Below are 17,825 nucleotides of genomic sequence, written 5' to 3'. Positions count from 1 at the left end.
GTTGAATTCTACGTCAGTTGTGAAAAGGAGTAATGTATTTCTTATATGAGTTATAGGTATTTCTATCTTTTATGATAAATTAAATCTGATTTAAATTTAATATAGTATCAGAGTCTCCCATTTAAAATTGAGTCTTTTATAAATATCTTATAAATATATCACTTTACCAATTACGAACGTGATATCATAGTATAAATTGAAAAAAAAAATGAAATTATTTTACTTGATTTAAATGGATGTAAATATTTAAAAATTTTAATATACCATTCTCTATTATATTTTAGACAATACACAGAGATAATATTAATAAAAACAAAAAGTACATTTATGTAATTTTTCTAGGTTACTGTGCATTTTTCCCATTGGGAGGGGATAAATCACAAAAAATTTTCCCTCCCGTGAATTTTCCCTTTGTTTTCCAAATAGATGAAAGCATCTTATCAAGGCCACTCTCCGCAGCTTAATTTTCTTTTTCCCCTCTTTTTCCTTATCCAAACAGAGCCTAAGGTTAGGTTCCTATGTGCATGTTTTTTTGTTGGGCCTAAAAAATCTTCTGCTGTTAGAATATGTCTTCCCAGGACCTTAGACTTGATTCTGTTGCTGTTCTTTTCTGAGCCATGCACTAATTTTAAAAACTCAATGGGTATCCTTTTATTTTAAAAAACCTAAAGAAGATGAAAATAAACAAAAAGTAAACTGGTTGCTGTAATTAAATTAAATTAAATTAAATTCAATGGCGTTTCTGCAAAAGAAAAAAAAAAACAGACTACGAAACTAAAACATTCCAAATTTTAAATTTATAATAAGGTAATATTACAAGTTAATTCATTTTACATTTAAATTCAACATCCATCAACCATAACATTTTTTAATTTATTGGCTTGTTTAAATAGTTAAAAATATACCAATCACTTACATAATATATTTAAATCTGAATTTTTAATATTTTCAATTTTTAAAAGTATATCTCTTGTTTATATTTAAATTAAAGTTTTAATATCTTTAATTTTTTTAATATTAAAATATATAATAAACTGATTGTTGATACTGGTTTTTCAAATCGAAAGAAATAATATGAATTAGAACAATTTATCTTAGATCATAAGAAATTATTAGTCAATGAGACTGATGATTTTAATTTAAATTCGATAATAAATTAATATAATAGCACATTTCATATTGTTTTTTAGCTTAAATCTTAGATTATAGGTTGACTATTATGGGAGGCTTTAAAGATACTTTCTCTTAGGATTGAATTATAATTTATTAATAAAAAATTTATAATTTAGTCATTAAATATTATTATTATTAATAAATTAGTTTTTATATTTTTAAAAATCTATTAAAACGTTTTTATCTTTTCAAAAATCTATTAAAATGTATTTATCTTTTTTTTTCAACAAAATAATTATTCTGTTTATTTTTACCGTTAAAAATATAGTAAAAGATCAAATTACTCTTCCTCTTCTCCTCCTTCTCCTTCTCCTTCTCTTTTTTTCTTTTTTCTTTGAAAGAGAATGAGAGATTATTTTATTGACAAAAAAATAATGAGTTTTAATAAATTTAAAAAAATATAAAAATATTTTAATATATATAAAAAAAGATAGATATTTTAATAGATTTCTAAAAATATAGTGACTGACTTATTAATAATAGAAATATCTATAAATTAAATAAAGAATTTTATTTGAGTATAAAATTGAGTTTTAAAAATTTTTATTTTTATTTTTTATTGATTTTTAATGAAAAAAGAAAAAAATTATTTTATTAAAAAAATTAATAAATTTTTAAAAATATAAAAACTAATTTATTAATAATAATAATAATAATAGATAAATATTAAATAGCAATTTTTTTTAATAAATAAGCTTTTAGTTTCGTTTTCTCTATAAAACATAATGTACATTCCAATTTTTATTTTAATTTGAAAGATTAATGTGAATGAGTCATCAGATCACGTCAACACGCAAAAAAAACTGTAAAATTACAACAGCAAACCAAATCCATGAAATTTCCAAACAGTGATTGCAGTTAAATTGGAGTTTTGGAACTAGCAATTCAAATCGTAGAAATCTCCAGAACGTTGGAAAAATAAAGAAACAAACAAAATCAAATGCAAAAGAATAAAGCAGACTACTACATTCCCTCCACCTAAACATTTAATAAATCATTTCAAAATCCCATTCTAAAACCGGAGCAGCTCACGTCAATCCATCAAAACACCGAACTTCTCCTCTCTCTCTCTCTCTCTCTCTCTCTCTCTCCAAAGGGAGATGACATGAAGCCATCGCATAAATCTGATCCAATTCTTAAACCCTAATCGAATATACCATAACAATTCTCATCTTTGCTTCTTTCATCTATCTAATCTTTCGCGATCGCTTCCTTTCTTTTCGTGTTCTACTCGGTATTTTCTCATTCTCTTTTTTCATTCTTTTCTTGCACACATCTCTTTCAATTTTTAAGATTCACCGTTACTGATTGGTTGCCAAGAAAACGAAAAAAGAAGGGGAAATCTTGGGGTTTGATTACTTTGCGTGTATGTAAAGCTGTTTTGTTTGGTTTTTATTGGAATCAAAACATATAATTACTGGACCCCTGAACTTTAGATTTATTTGTTTATTTTTTAGCAGAAGATATTTTAAAATAATTCACTAATAATTTTGGGAAATGGGATTTGATTTGAATAGTTCAGCGCACTATATGCTTCCTACCAAGAGAGCTGGTGGAGGAGAGCTTGTAATAGAGGAAGACGGACCGATTCGCACCGCCACTGAATCTCTAACTAAGAAACCCTGTTTAGATTGTGTCGCCTCGGACGCGGCTGCTGCTGCATCACCTGCAACCACGGGGAACGCTAAAAGTACCGGCAACAGCACCATCTCCATTATCGCCGATAATAATCACGGTAGCGGCGAACTTGAATCCCCGATCATGACCCTCCGGAACGGGAACTCGCAGGATATTGATGAGGATCTTCACAGCCGTCAGCTTGCCGTCTATGGCCGCGAGACCATGCGGCGGCTCTTTGCGTCCAATATCCTTGTATCGGGGATGCAAGGCCTTGGCGCCGAAATTGGTATGCAGGATCTTCCTTTTTTTTGAAAATGCTCTATATGTAAGCGTACACCGGAAGTTTTTTTTTTCTTCAAAAAAGAATAAAAACGATTGGAATACATTTTTTTGTTTTTGAGTTTGATTTGTCTCTAAATAATTCTACAAGCCAAACGGTTGATACTGATCTGATATGGATTACTGGTAGATAATAAATAGTAAATTGATGATGATTATGGTATTACTTTCGGATGGAATTTAATTTTTAAGGAAATTGAACTTGCTTGCAGCGAAGAACTTAATTCTTGCTGGGGTCAAGTCTGTGACCTTGCACGATGAGGGAGTCGTAGAGTTATGGGACTTGTCCGGCAATTTTGTTTTTACAGAGGAAGATGTGGGAAAGAATCGGGCCCTTGCTTCTGTCCAAAAGTTGCAAGAATTGAATAACTCTGTAGTGATTTCCACCTTAACTACTGAATTGACGAAGGAACGATTATCTGATTTTCAGGTAATCTTTCTTTAGTTCTTGGATTCTAATGCTGATGCCTTGAGTTTTCTTCTGTTGTCTGTTGCAAGGACTTGCTTAATGAGTGCATCATATAGACAATTGAATGTATGTGTACATTTCAAAGTTCATATGTCCAAACTTCTAAGAGAATTCTTATAATACACATTGAGTTTCAGGCACATGACCACCTCTTAAAGTAGGATAATGGCATTAGTTTACCCAGTTCTTGGAAACAATATGAATGACCACTTGTATGATTTTGTGCAAAAAGATGTTTGTACGTGCCTAAGTAAATATCATGGGATCTTCCTGATTGCATAGGTGAGAATCCATGAGTTCTATGAGATTTGTAAAACTCAGATGGGAATCGTCTTTAATATGATGAATACTTTACAATTTTGAAGACAGCTGCACCAGTTTCCTGTTTTAATTTTGAAGACAGCTGCACCAGTTTCCTGTTTTGCCATCTGCATGTTTTTTATGTGACACATTGATTGAAACTTTTAATTTTATTTTGTATTGTTGCACATTTTGGAATTATATTTTCATTGTCAATCATTATGGCAATATAGAATAAAGTCAATCTTGCATTTTAGATGTTTTGCTATGCTTTTAAATTTTGTCATTGAGCAAATTTAAATACCATATGTGATTATTTTTTTTTAGAAGTTATTGTGACTTTGGAATGTGATTATCTTACCAGGCTGTCGTATTCACTGACTTGAGCTTAGAGAAGGCAGTTGAATTTGATGAGTACTGCCACAATCATCAGCCTCCTATTGCTTTTATAAAATCTGAAGTTCGGGGCCTTTTTGGTAGTGTGTTTTGTGACTTTGGCCCTGAATTTATGGTACTGGATGTTGATGGTGAGGACCCACATACAGGCATAATTGCCTCCATTAGCAACGATGATCCGGCACTTGTGGCTTGTGTGGATGACGAGAGGCTTGAGTTTCAGGATGGTGATTTGGTTGTGTTCTCTGAAGTTCAAGGGATGACAGAACTGAATGATGGAAAACCAAGAAAGGTTACAAATGCTAGACCCTACTCGTTCCAAATTGAGGAAGACACAACAAAGTATGGTTCATATGTGAAAGGTGGTATTGTGACACAAGTGAAGCAACCTAAGGTGTTGAATTTTAAGCCATTGCGGGATGCACTGAAGGATCCGGGAGATTTCCTTCTTAGTGATTTCTCTAAATTTGATCGCCCACCTCTCTTACACTTGGCATTTCAGGCATTGGATAAGTTTATTTCAGAATTGGGACGTTTTCCAGTTGCTGGCTCAGAGGAGGATGCTCAAAAATTGATATCTTTTGTGGCCAGCATCAATGATAGCTTGCCAGATGGGAGGCTTGAAGAAATAAATGAAGAAATTCTTCGCCTTTTTGCATTCGGTGCTAGGGCCGTCCTTAATCCCATGGCTGCAATGTTTGGTGGTATAGTTGGGCAGGAAGTTGTGAAGGCCTGCTCTGGGAAGTTCCATCCTCTTTTTCAGGTAGTTGATTAAGTCTGGTTTGTTCTTAATAGGGTATGAAAATTTGATATGATGGTCCTTGGTTGACGCTATGTCTGGTCTACTAGGAACAGCCCTTCAATCGAGCAGGGAGTTTCTGTTGGATTGCCCATAGTGTCAAAACTATCTAATGCTAATGTTGTAAGCCATTTAGTTTTATACTATACGCTTGCTAATGTGCATATATCTTTTTATTTTTGTGGACAGTTTTTCTACTTTGACTCGGTGGAGTCCCTTCCCACAGAATCTTTGGATCCCAGTGACTTGAAGCCCTTGAATAGCCGTTATGACGCACAAATTTCGGTCTTTGGGTCTAAGCTTCAGAAAAAACTAGGAGATGCTAACGTTTTTATGGTAGGATCTGGCGCACTTGGGTGTGAGTTCTTGAAGAATTTGGCTTTGATGGGGGTCTCTTGTTGTGAAAAAGGGAAGCTGATAATCACAGATGATGATGTCATTGAAAAGAGTAACCTCAGTAGACAGTTCCTTTTCCGGGACTGGAACATTGGACAGGCTAAATCAATGGTAGCTGCATCTGCTGCTACTTTGATTAATCCTCATCTCAACATTGAAGCACTGCAGAACCGTGCTAGTCCTGAGACTGAGAGTGTTTTTAATGATACATTCTGGGAGAATCTAAGTGTTGTTATAAATGCTCTGGATAATGTGAATGCTAGGCTTTACATTGATTCAAGATGCTTATATTTCCAGAAGCCCCTTCTGGAGTCGGGAACCCTTGGTGCCAAGTGCAACACTCAGATGGTCATTCCTCACCTGACTGAAAATTATGGTGCTTCACGAGACCCACCTGAAAAGCAAGCACCTATGTGCACAGTTCATTCTTTCCCACATAACATAGATCACTGCTTGACATGGGCTCGATCTGAGTTTGAGGGTTTGCTTGAGAAGACGCCTACTGAAGTTAATGCCTATCTGAGAAATCCAAAGGAATACACATCTGCAATGAAGAATGCTGGTGATGCTCAGGCAAAGGACAACTTGGAGCGTATTCTCGAGTGCCTTGACAAGGAGAGGTGTAAAGAATTCCAAGATTGCATAACATGGGCTCGTCTGAAGTACTGCTCTTCTTTGTTTCCTATATTTGTTCCAGTTCACATTATAGCATAACCATTTTCTTTATTAGGCTTCTGATGCTATGGTTTTGTTTTTTTTCCTTGGAACCAGATTCGAGGACTATTTTGTTAACCGTGTGAAGCAATTGACATTCACTTTTCCTGAGGATGCAACAACCAGTAATGGAACACCATTCTGGTCAGCTCCCAAGCGATTCCCCCAACCACTGGAATTTTCCACTGATGATCTCAGCCACCTTCATTTTGTTATGGCAGCATCCATCTTGCGTGCTGGAATATTTGGCATTCCAGTTCCTGATTGGGTTAAGTCTCCTAAGAAGCTGGCTGATGCTGTTAGCAAAGTCATGGTCCCTAAATTTCAGCCTAAGGAAAATGTGAAGATTGAGACTGATGAGAAAGCCACAAACATTCCTCCATCGTCTGTTGATGATGCTTTAGTGATTGATGAATTGATCATTAAGTTAGAGAATTGCCAGCAGCACTTGTTGCCTGGTTTCAAGATGAATCCAGTTCAGTTTGAGAAGGTTTGTTACTTTTTGCTTCTGGATATTGCAATTACTTTTCATTATAGCACAGGGTTTAAGCTGCATATTCCTTGGTTAACTCCCTGATGAATGTCAGTATCAAATAGATTTTTGCTTGATTAGGTCCATTGTGTTTGTGGTTGGGTGACTCGAGTCATTTATTGGTTATCCATTATTCCATGGACATTTGCATGTTCCTCGCAAGAAAAACATGACACCCTTCATATGTGTGTGTTTTGTCTTTAATATTTTTTGGTACAATTAGCTGGGTATATCGGATTTTTGGTAATGCACGTACTTTTTTTAGGGTGAGATAGGTCTCTTTCTATGTTTAAATGAGGTGGCTAGATTAGCAAGTGAATGTTTGATGACAATGCCTGCCTGGATTCTGAAAGAGGATATTAAACTGGTTGTAAAAAAAATATTAGTATCCTGGTTTTGCTTGATATTCTGTATAATAGTCTTCCAGTGCAAACTATTTCTACTCTTCGACACTAGGAATGGCTTTGTTTTGTCCTAAAATGACTTATTTTTTGTGAGGGTGTGCGCCATGCCTGTTTGTGCCCTCTGTGTTTTATGTATTTTATCTTAGAAATAATATGTTGTAATTTTTCAGTGCATCTTGGTATGGACTTGGATAATTTTCCTTCAACAGCATCATCTCTCGCTCATTCATTGTCATATCAATTTTTTAACTTTCATTTCCATTTATTTCATGGAAAATATTTTTTAGGTGACCATTTTCTGCAATCTCAGGTGTTTGTGACACTTGAGAAAATTGTTCAACTGCAGAATTCTTTTCTTGGTCAAAGGGAATACTTGAAAATGAATTTTTTTTCCTTGAGAAAAGAGAAAAAAATATTTTTCAAACTTTGATGAGTCATTAGAAGGGAATAAACTTACAAAGGAACTAACTAGCTGTATATTCTCTATTCGTGGTCATCTCAGCCACTATGAGCTATTGACATTCAGAATTGACTATGGCAAAAACCACTTCTCTGTCTCTCTGTCTCTCTGTCTCTCCCCCTCCTCCCCCCCTCCTTCCACATGATACAGTCACAAGTATTAATACCTTTGGCAATTTTCTGCATGTGCAGGATGATGATACAAACTATCATATGGACATGATAGCTGGACTTGCAAACATGAGGGCAAGGAATTACGGCATCCCTGAGGTTGACAAGCTCAAGGCGAAATTCATCGCTGGAAGGATCATACCAGCAATTGCAACCTCCACTGCTTTGGCAACTGGCCTTGTTTGCTTGGAACTGTATAAGGTTCTTGATGGAGGACACAAACTGGAGGACTACAGAAACAGCTTTGCTAACCTGTCACTCCCTCTGTTCTCTATGGCCGAGCCAGTTCCACCCAAGAAGATCAAACATCAAGATATGAGCTGGACAGTGTGGGATAGATGGATCTTAACAGACAACCCAACATTAAGGGAGCTTCTTGACTGGCTTAAAAACAAGGGCTTAAATGCTTACAGCATTTCATATGGCAGTTGCCTACTTTACAACAGCATGTTCCCTAGGCATAAAGAACGCATGGACAAGAAGCTGGTTGATCTGGCTAGAGAGGTAGCTAAAGCAGAATTGCCTCCATATCAGCAACACTTTGATGTGGTGGTTGCTTGTGAGGACGATGAAGACAATGATATTGATATTCCTCAAATTTCCATTCGCTTGGGGTAGGTTTCTAGCCCTTGAAATTTAGCATTTGATCTTTTAGGACTGGAAATGAGTGCTATAAGCTTAACGGCATTGGTTATGAATAATAGTATTCATGAACAAATTGTATATTTGGTATCATACTATCATTGCCTGTTTCAAATATTGATTACAATTACAAGCTGTCCTACTTTTGAACCTCATTTGCTTTTGATGTGCTGCAAGTTTTGTGCAGCAACTCCTCTTTCATATGGTCACTAGTTATTTTCCCATGTGTTGCATGTGCGACTATGATTTATGCCAAGTTATCCATATGATGATATGGATTCTTTGCATTGAATTTTTGGGATTTTGAGATAAATTGGTATTCCAATCGTTGCTAGACAAAATTACAATGTCTTCTATTGTTATCACCGTCTACTGCTCTTTCTGTGCACAGTTAACCTTGTACAATTTACAACAAATGAAACTATAATTACACAATTTACAATATTTACTTGAAGATGAAAGAATATTTCAGCTAATTTTTCCATGCAGAAACTCTCACTAATGATTTTCCTTTCCACTCCAAAATCATCTCATTGTTCAACTGTCCTCCAGTTCTCAACCCATAAAAGCTTTCATTTCCTTTTACTAGTTCTCTAGCTTCTTCGGTGCATTCTCTGCTTATGCTCCACCCTTCCAGGCTACTTCCCATCTCAACTTTGCAGCATTCCTTTATATCCATCCACTTCTCCAACCAAACCTCTGAAGAAATGTAAGGGGCCACAAAGAGACATTCCAAGGCCATTCTAGCCTCTGCAAGATTCACTGGGAAATCTGACTCTATTGACTCGAGAAGGGTTAGGTAATGCGCCATGTTCCCTTCAAAAAAGGAGCCAAAACTTGAGCTATTGCTCAAATTTTCCCCACAATCTCCATCTCCAAGAATTATGATACCCCTATTGACAGAATTCGCCTTAGATTCTCTAGCTACTCTTAGAAATTCTTCCACCACTTTTCTGCTCCTTACTCTGCCCATATGTGGAAGTCCCACCATGCAATTAAAGGCTAACCATTCTTTTCTACCACCTCTTTTCTTTCTTCTATTGATCTCACTCACTAAATCCTCAATTGCCATCTCTTCCATCTTCAACTTTAGACCAAACCTTCTTGCATGATCAAGTAGTCTCCTTTTTGCCTCTTCGAAGCTCCACATCAAAGGATCTCGATCGCAATCCGTATTTTCCCATTTCACCGCTGTCAATTTCACTCCCTTCTGTAGCCTTGCCAAGGCCTCAAGCATTGGAGGCCACTGAACACCTTCCCCCATGTCGAAATCCACTATGTGTATCCTCTCAGTATCTGCAGGCACAGCTTCAAGAATTGTTGAATTAGCAGCAAAGTGAGCAAATCTCCCATATGGGAATATTTGGTAGAATGCCCTGAAAGCCTCCTCAAAGTTCTTGGAAGATTCTTGTTTTAGATAATCCCCATGCTTCTCGAGATCCTGCGACAAGTTGAATGCCAGACGCAATAAGGGTTCACCAGCCAAGCTAACTTTCTCGCTCATACATCTCATAATCACATCGGCAAGATGACCCTGTCCCTCTTCCATGGCTTCCCCATAAGCCTTGAGGAGATGGAGGACACTCAATTGGCTATTGAGCTCTGATTCTTTCCTTGGCAAGGTCAATGAGGATGATGATGCTTCATTGGACTTGATTGAAGGGCTTGGACTCCACCCACTTCCTTCATTAGACGCCTCCTGTGAAGGAAAACTTCCTTCACTATCGCTCAGTACAAACTCCATATCTCTATAAAAATTGGGGTCATTCAAAAAATCCTCCAGTGTTAACATGGTTTGCATGTGATCATCACCAGAAGGAGATTGAGAAATTTGAGTTTGGAACATGGTAGAAAAACAACCCTCTGGGGTGGAAAATGAAGAAGATTTGAGTTTATCAAAGCACTCAACCTCATCAACATCAAGATTTGAGTTTATGATTCTGTGGAATGGCCATGAAGGCTGGAAAAACTGAGAACCCATTATGATCTTGATCCTTTTCAGATAAAAAAAGGAGATCTCAGGGGAAAAAGAGAGAGAGAGAGAGTCTGTGGTTGAATTTTGATGATGAGAAATGTGATACTTATATTAGGATTTTGATCAAAAGAGTAGCGGGTAACAATCAATCGCTTTCTCAAGAGTTTTATTCCTGCAAAGTTCCCTGCTTATTCCGCCATTGTCAGCTTCTTGGATGAATATTTTAATCCTAGAGATGCATAATCTTTTCAAAGAAATTACCTTCCCATGATGAAATAAACTAAAGAAAAAAACAAAAATGTAATTCCCTTTCACTAATTGTTTATAAATATATTCTTAATCAAATGAATTATTTAGAAAACCCTTTTCTTGTCTCTTTAAAGAGATTGCCTACCCATAACTTAATAGAAAAAAGTTAAAAGTACAGACCATGCAATTGGTCTGATAGCATTGACTCCAACCGGCCCTTTGCAGAGTGCCAAGTAGAAAATTGGAGCTGTAAATGGAGGACGACCTAGTAGTAATCATTATTATTATCATTTTCTAAATCATTCGCCATCAAGCTCACTCAACCAATTAATGCGGAGTTATACCAATTAATCTGAATTTACAGCGGTGAAGAAGGCAAATCACTGTGATTAAATTTTAAATGTATAAAAATTTAATCTTCAGTTTACTGGTTAAGAAAGAAAGGAACCATATTATTTCATTTTATGCAATTTAATGAGAGCTTGTATGCATGTAAATTTCATGGAGTCAACAGGGGTGCAGGACTTCAACGTTTACTCTTCTTTTTTTTTTTAATGCAAAGTAAGTAATTACTCGTGTTATTTGTGGTTTGAGTCAATAAAAATTTGATTAGATCGTATTCGATTTATTTTTTAAATGAATTAAATTTAAATTAAATTTTTAAATTTGTTTGATAAACTAATTAAGTTTAAATTTTATCGGCTTATTAAAATTCGTGAATTCGATTCATTTCAAAATTTATAAATAAATTCATGAATAAATTTGCGAATAATTTTATTAAATAAACTGATATTAATAGTATAAGAGAATTAAACTTAAATTTTATCTAAATTTTTATAGGTGAAACTTAAATTTCTATATAATTTAATTAAGTTAAATTCTTAAAATTTAAGAGTTATTTTTTATAAATTTATGAGTTAATTTGTATCTATATTTATTTAATTAAAATTATTTAATTTTAAATTTTTTAATTTTAAACTACAATTCATTTTATTTATAAATAAATTAAGCTTTTTTCTGAATTATTTAAGACTAAACTCGATAAAAATTAAATTCGTCTAAACTTATTTATTAAACGAATTAAACTTAAATTATTAATACTTAATTTGAAGTTAAAATAAAAAAATTTTTTAACAAATTAAATTTTAAGTCTTCGAAACTCAGATCGTCTCGATTAATTTATATTCTATTTTTTATCCGGTAAAAGTTAATGCTTAAGTGCAGCAGATATATTTGCTCACCTTATGCAATTTAATGAGAGCTTGTATGAATGTAAATTCATGGAGTCAACACGGGTGGGTCGTGTAAGATTTCAACATTTACCATTTTCATGTCTGGTAAACGTTAATGCTCAAGTGCAGTTGATATATTTGCCTCTGACTTATATTCGAAAAGTTATATTATTAGGAATTCTATATAAATTACTTAATATATTTTATTATTTAAATTAAAATTAAATTAAAAAATAAATTATCTTATTTGAAAATCTTTTTCATGAATTTTTTTTTTCAAATATAAATTATTTTCTACAAAGTCTTAATTTTATTATAATAATTAGTCACTTAATTATTAAAATTTTAAATTATAATTATATAAAATTATAGTGTAAATTTAGTTTTTTTTATTTTTTTCATTATTAAAAAAATTTATCTAAATAAAAACACACTTTAATTTAATATTTAAAATTTTATATAATTTTACATTGTCAAATTATTGCATATAATATGTAGAAATAAAATGAGCAAATATATATATAATTTTTTAAATGTATTAAAAAATGGGTATGGACATAAATGATGTATTAAATCCTCATTTTCTTTACTATTATTAACTTTTTATCTTAAATTTTAAGAAATAAAAAGTCACATGTTAATTAATGATAATAATGAAACAGAAAAATTTTATTTTTTTTAAAATGCCAGAAAAATTTTATTTCACATGTAAATAATAAATATACATATTTTAATGATCAGTATATAGTTTAAATAATAAAAATATGACATAAAATACTTGGTCAAAATAGAACACAACATTTTATAAAATTCGATAAATTATTAATAAATTTTAAAATTTATTGATAATTTCAATAGTAATTATTTTTCTCTTTTACCCTTATTCAATATTCCTAAAATTGGTTGCTAAATTAATTAGCAAAGTTGTCAAAATTTATAGGTAAATTTAAAATTATTTTTTAAAAAATTTAAAAAACCCATCCTTTTTAGGTTAATGACGGATTACAAGTGGATTTTATAGCTAACAAATTTTAAAATGCGTCAGTAAATTTAAAATGCAAATTTCTATTTTTCTATTTTAAAAGCTTATATATTATTTTATTATTAAAATCCGTAGATAATATTTTGGAAAGAAAAAAAAAAAAACATATTTTCTTTCATTTTTTTAATCAATTTTCTTCTCTTTTGCTTTACTCTTCTCTCATTTTATTTTAATTTTTTATTATTGTTTGTTTAATTATAACATACACTGCATAATCACTCATAAAATTCAAAATTTCATTAAATTATACAGTGAATCATTTGTTTTTTTGTCCTTTTATTTCTTTTCTCTTTTTTCATTTCCCTTTTTTTTCTTTTTTTATTTCAATAAACTTTTCATTTCTAATATTTTCTTTATTTCTTTTCATTTTCTTTTATTTTAATCATTTTTATCCCACTACCATTTTAAAATAAAAAATAAATTATGGAATAATTTATTATTATAATAATTAATTTATATGTTAATTATATATAAAAAATAAATAATAATTTTAAAATAATTAAAAAAAAACAAAAATTATAGAATTGATGAAAGCATATTATTGATGATTATTTTCTGATAATTAATTAATTAATTATGATCACGTAAACGCCGAAAAGGAGTGTTGAAATTTCAAGTTGACCTCACAAGTCTCGTCTCAATATCATTTGTACGCGTGTGAAGAAATCAAACCAATATATAATAATTTTTATTTTTTTTAAATAATTTAATAATTTCAATGTTTGACTTTGAAATTGTCAATTTTAAATTTTGATTGCAATTAAAACATTCTTTACATAACGCTCCTAATGTCAAGATTTTTTTTTATATTTTTATTAATAACCTCACATAAAAAAATATAAAAATAAATATAAATAATTAAATTATAATATTAAATTATAATTTGGTGAATCTACTAAAACAAAAGCCAGATTCCCAAAAATCATAAATTTACAGACAATTGAATTGAATTTTTGAATAAATAATAATATATCATTTTTAATAATATAAAATTATAAAATAATAATTAAAATTAAAATATTAAATTTAATATTAATTAATATCAAAATAAATAATAAAATATTTTTTTAAATTATATAAATTTATATATATATGAATAAATAAATTAAATTAAATTTTTATAAAATTTAGAGATAATTTATTTTAAAAAATATAAATTGTTACAAAATTAATTATATATGAATAGATAAATTAAATTTTTGTGAAATCTTTCATTCAAAATAAGGGATTTATGATTTATATATTTTATAATTAAAATTAAAGTATTAAAATTATTTTATTGTTATTGGAAAAGCATAAAATTAATTATTTAGTTTAATACTTTTGTTAATACAATCTAAAAGCAAATTGAAAATATTTTTTAATCACACTTTGATTTTGTGGTTAGATATAAAAAATTATTTCTTTATCTTGATTCTCATGTTGTTTTCTTTCTTTTATTTAATTGAAATAAATTTAAAATAATATTATAATAAATATTTTTTAATAATAGAGAATATTTGATCATCACTTTGTTGGTAGCATTTCTCATTAAGATAATGTAAAAAATTGATGATCAACTGTGTAAACCTAATAACTTAATTGTTCGTCACATGCTAACCGTACAAGTCATTCTCTTCAAGACTTTAAGAACTTATAGCTTGTGGGAATAATCTTTGAAGTCTAGAAATTAAGCAGTGAAAGTTCAAAGCCATGAATACACGGCACTTGATCTATCAAGCAGTCACATTCTCTCCCCCAACTCCTTTGAGCCATGCATGTCCACATAACTCCTTCATGTCCACATAACTCCTTCACCTACACTGCATCTCTATTCTCTAGACTTTGAAAAGTTCAAGTCTTTCATTCTTATCACCGATCTTCTTTTCTTGGGTATTCATTTTTGTTTATATATACCCATCGTCTTTTTGTTCCTTCTTCCAATTCCACAGCAAAAGAAGAACAATCCCTCGTGGCCTTTTTATCCACATGAACTCTTTAGCTTTGCTCGTCTTCTTCTTTTCTGTTATTATCGATCAAGCTCAGTCTGAACACTTCTTGTTTGAGGGATTCAGTGGAAGTGATGAAAAGGGTAGGCTTTTTCCTGAGGGAGCTTCCATTTTAAAGCCTAATGGCGCCTTGAGGCTCACTAACAAAACCAGAAACGCCATAGGACATGCGTTCTATTCCAAAGCAATACAAATGTTTAATACAACATCGCCAAATTCCACTTCTTTCAGCTCGTACTTCGTCTTCTCAATTGTCCCTCCAGCCTCAGGTCAAGGTGGTTTCGGCCTAGCTTTCACGATCGCTCCTTCCTACCAGATCGCAGGAGCTAAGCCTGGCCACTACCTTGGTCTCTTCAATGAGTCGAATAATGGCAAAGAATCAAACCATATTGTCGCAGTTGAATTCGATACTGTCAGAGGTTACAATGAGGTATCAGACAGAAATGGAAACCATGTCGGAATCAACATTAACAGCATGGATTCCAACACATCGAAGCCAGCTGGTTACATTATCGACGACCCATTAAAAGTACTCGATCTAGACATGCATAACAGTGATCCAATTCAAGCCTGGGTAGAATATGATGGTACGAGAAAAGTTATGAATGTTTCAGTAAGTCCCATGTGGGAATCGAAACCAATGGAGCCACTCCTTCAACTTCATGTTGATCTAACACAAATTGTGAAGGAGTTTATGTATGTCGGATTTTCTGCTGCTACAGGGGACACAGCAAGCTCTCATTACATCCTAGGATGGAGTTTTTCCACGACCGGAGCAGCCCCTTTATTGAATCTCTCTCGACTACCTATGCCTCCAGTGGACAAAGAATCATCGTCTTTCCAATTCTCAGTGATTGCTCTTATCGTCTCTTTGAGCGTCTTGATTGTTATCTTGTCTGGGATACTGATCTTTCTCACGGTTCACAAAAGAATGGGAAGATTTGAGAGTCTGGAAGATTGGGAATTGGAGTGTCCACACAGGTTTCGTTATTGTGATCTTTATACAGCAACTAAAGGTTTTAAAGACAGCGAGATCATCGGAGCTGGAGGGTTCGGTATAGTTTACAAAGCTGTAATGCCTAGTACTGGAAATGAAGTTGCTGTTAAGAAGATCAGTCGTAATAATCCGTTTCAAGGGTTGAAAGAATTTATAGCAGAGATTGAAAGCTTGGGACGATTGAGGCATAAGAACTTGGTCAATCTTCAAGGATGGTGCAAAAAGAAAAATGATCTCCTTCTAATCTATGACTACATTCCAAATGGAAGCCTCGATTCTCTCCTCTTCCATTCTAAAAACTCCTTGAGCTGGGAACAGAGATTAAATATTGTTAAAGGCATCGCCTCAGGTCTGTTGTATCTGCATGAAGAATGGGAACAAGTGGTGATTCACAGAGACGTCAAATCTAGCAATGTCCTTATAGATGCAGAAATGAACGGCCGATTGGGAGACTTTGGTCTAGCAAGGCTATATGATCATGGCATAAATTCGCACACCACAAATGTCGTCGGAACTATAGGTTACATTGCGCCGGAACTTGCACGAACAGGGAGGGCCTCTACAAGCTCAGATGTGTTTGCATATGGGGTTCTACTTCTTGAAGTGGCTACAGGAAGGAGGCCTATTGAATCAGGGCAGTTTATATTGGTAGATTGGGTAGTGGAATGCCAACAAATAGGAAGAATTCTTGAGACAGTAGATCCAAAGTTGGAATCGAGATATGTAGAAGAAGAGATGAAGTTGATTTTGGAATTGGGTCTTCTTTGTTCTCATCAGAACGCAGAATCGAGGCCTACAATGAGACAAGTTAGGAGGTATCTTGATGGAGACGAGAAGCTTCCTGTAATGGAGGAAATGGGTTCAAATGATTCTAGTCGGCTGAGTGAAATCAATGGGAGATTGATGCAACTGAGTTGCATAGAAATGACAAGCACATCTTATCATTCATCTTCTGTTGGATTCATGTCCACAAATTCAATAGATGACGGAAGATAGTAGCTCTTAGATGTTACTGCTTTGTACTTTTATTATTATTCTGGTAAAAGATGAGTAGAAGCTGAGAAAAAACTGCACAACACCTAGGTAGTTCTATTGATTGGGACAGTTATGTCCTACTGCAGCCTAATTGGGACATTTAACTACATTTTAATTAATTAATTAATTGAAGGGTTTCATTTGACTTGTAGTTTTGGCATGTCATTGTTCATCTCCAATTGTTCTGGAAATTGGAATATTGACTATTGAGAATATTTTTCTTCCCTGACCTGGTGCTAATAAGGCAAAATTTTAATGAATGATCCGACAATAATTTTAGGGTGAGGTACTCATTATCATTTGTTGTCTGAATATGTAATTGTATAAAATTATCTCTTCCATAAAGGACAAGCCTTTGACCAAAATAAAAAAGCAAAATCCCTCAGAAGCCATAACCGCCTTGAACGTGGTGTGCATGAGCAGATTCTTTGTTTGCATGGGTTTGATGAGGTGTCACTTTTTAACCCAAATTCTAATTCATCTATGCACAGTTAGCGATGTCAGGGGACAGGTTTTCATAGACATCAGACCAAACTCTAATAGAATGGATTCAAATTTTTATAAAATGAATTTGTCCAAATTTAAATTTAAAAAGTTTTACCTGTTTCGGGTTTGGATAGGGTTCAAATTTAATTGATCGGATACTCATTACCGGAACCTGATTAGTTATACTAATAAAATTAACCCTAATTCTTTTTTAATTTCACATCAGACCAAACTCTAATAGAATGGATTCAAATTTTTATAAAATGAATTTGTCCAAATTTAAATTTAAAAAGTTTTACCTGTTTCGGGTTTGGATAGGGTTCAAATTTAATTGACCGGATACCCATTACCGGAACCTGATTAGTTATACTAATAAAATTAACCCTAATTCTTTTTTAATTTCAGTT

The 17,825-nt window shown here is 32.8% G+C and overlaps 3 protein-coding genes across 5 annotated transcripts; 2 read left to right on the top strand and 1 right to left on the bottom strand.

The window, feature by feature from the left end:
* The first annotated feature begins 2,130 nt into the window (after positions 1–2,130).
* Positions 2,131–8,569, top strand: LOC110622026 (ubiquitin-activating enzyme E1 1). 3 transcript variants are annotated; one of them, XM_021766368.1, is made up of 7 exons: positions 2,131–2,407; positions 2,691–3,079; positions 3,345–3,562; positions 4,266–5,060; positions 5,286–6,154; positions 6,264–6,696; positions 7,794–8,569. In XM_021766368.1, the coding sequence occupies exons 2-7, from the start codon at positions 2,704–2,706 to the stop codon at positions 8,388–8,390; spliced, it is 3,288 nt and encodes a 1,095-aa protein (XP_021622060.1). In that variant the 5' UTR covers positions 2,131–2,407; positions 2,691–2,703; the 3' UTR covers positions 8,391–8,569. The 3 variants fall into 3 exon arrangements, with proteins under 3 accessions (XP_021622060.1, XP_021622063.1, XP_021622062.1); XM_021766371.1 differs by having other exon boundaries at positions 2,159–2,407; positions 2,696–3,079; XM_021766370.2 differs by lacking the exon at positions 2,131–2,407 and adding an exon at positions 2,516–2,539.
* Positions 8,570–8,660: 91 nt separating this feature from the next.
* LOC110622028 (protein NODULATION SIGNALING PATHWAY 2) lies at positions 8,661–10,652 on the bottom strand. Its single transcript, XM_021766372.2, has one exon. The coding sequence runs from the start codon at positions 10,393–10,395 to the stop codon at positions 8,887–8,889; it is 1,509 nt and encodes a 502-aa protein (XP_021622064.1). The 5' UTR covers positions 10,396–10,652; the 3' UTR covers positions 8,661–8,886.
* Positions 10,653–14,632: 3,980 nt separating this feature from the next.
* LOC110622420 (lectin-domain containing receptor kinase VI.3) lies at positions 14,633–17,215 on the top strand. The gene has a single exon (XM_021766914.2). It carries the CDS (start codon positions 14,881–14,883, stop codon positions 16,891–16,893), a length of 2,013 nt encoding a protein of 670 aa, XP_021622606.1. The 5' UTR covers positions 14,633–14,880; the 3' UTR covers positions 16,894–17,215.
* The last annotated feature ends 610 nt before the right edge of the window (positions 17,216–17,825 follow it).

Source organism: Manihot esculenta, chromosome 9 (assembly GCF_001659605.2).
Source record: "Manihot esculenta cultivar AM560-2 chromosome 9, M.esculenta_v8, whole genome shotgun sequence".
In the NCBI taxonomy this organism is placed as follows: domain Eukaryota; kingdom Viridiplantae; phylum Streptophyta; class Magnoliopsida; order Malpighiales; family Euphorbiaceae; genus Manihot; species Manihot esculenta.
Note: the sequence above shows the minus strand (reverse complement) of the source record. Positions and strands in the feature narration are given on the sequence as shown.

What these genes read in the sequence shown, in the direction of transcription:
- LOC110622420 (XM_021766914.2), top strand. Translation starts at nt 14,881, where the DNA reads ATGAACTCTTTAGCTTTGCTCGTCTTCTTCTTTTCTGTTATTATCGAT.
- LOC110622026 (XM_021766368.1), top strand. Translation starts at nt 2,704, where the DNA reads ATGCTTCCTACCAAGAGAGCTGGTGGAGGAGAGCTTGTAATAGAGGAA. An exon ending in AACGATTATCTGATTTTCAG is followed by an intron (nt 3,563 to 4,265) that starts GTAATCTTTCTT and finishes TTATCTTACCAG; the next exon opens with GCTGTCGTATTCACTGACTT. An exon ending in AGTTCCATCCTCTTTTTCAG is followed by an intron (nt 5,061 to 5,285) that starts GTAGTTGATTAA and finishes TTTTGTGGACAG; the next exon opens with TTTTTCTACTTTGACTCGGT.
- LOC110622028 (XM_021766372.2), bottom strand. Translation starts at nt 10,395, where the DNA reads ATGGGTTCTCAGTTTTTCCAGCCTTCATGGCCATTCCACAGAATCATA.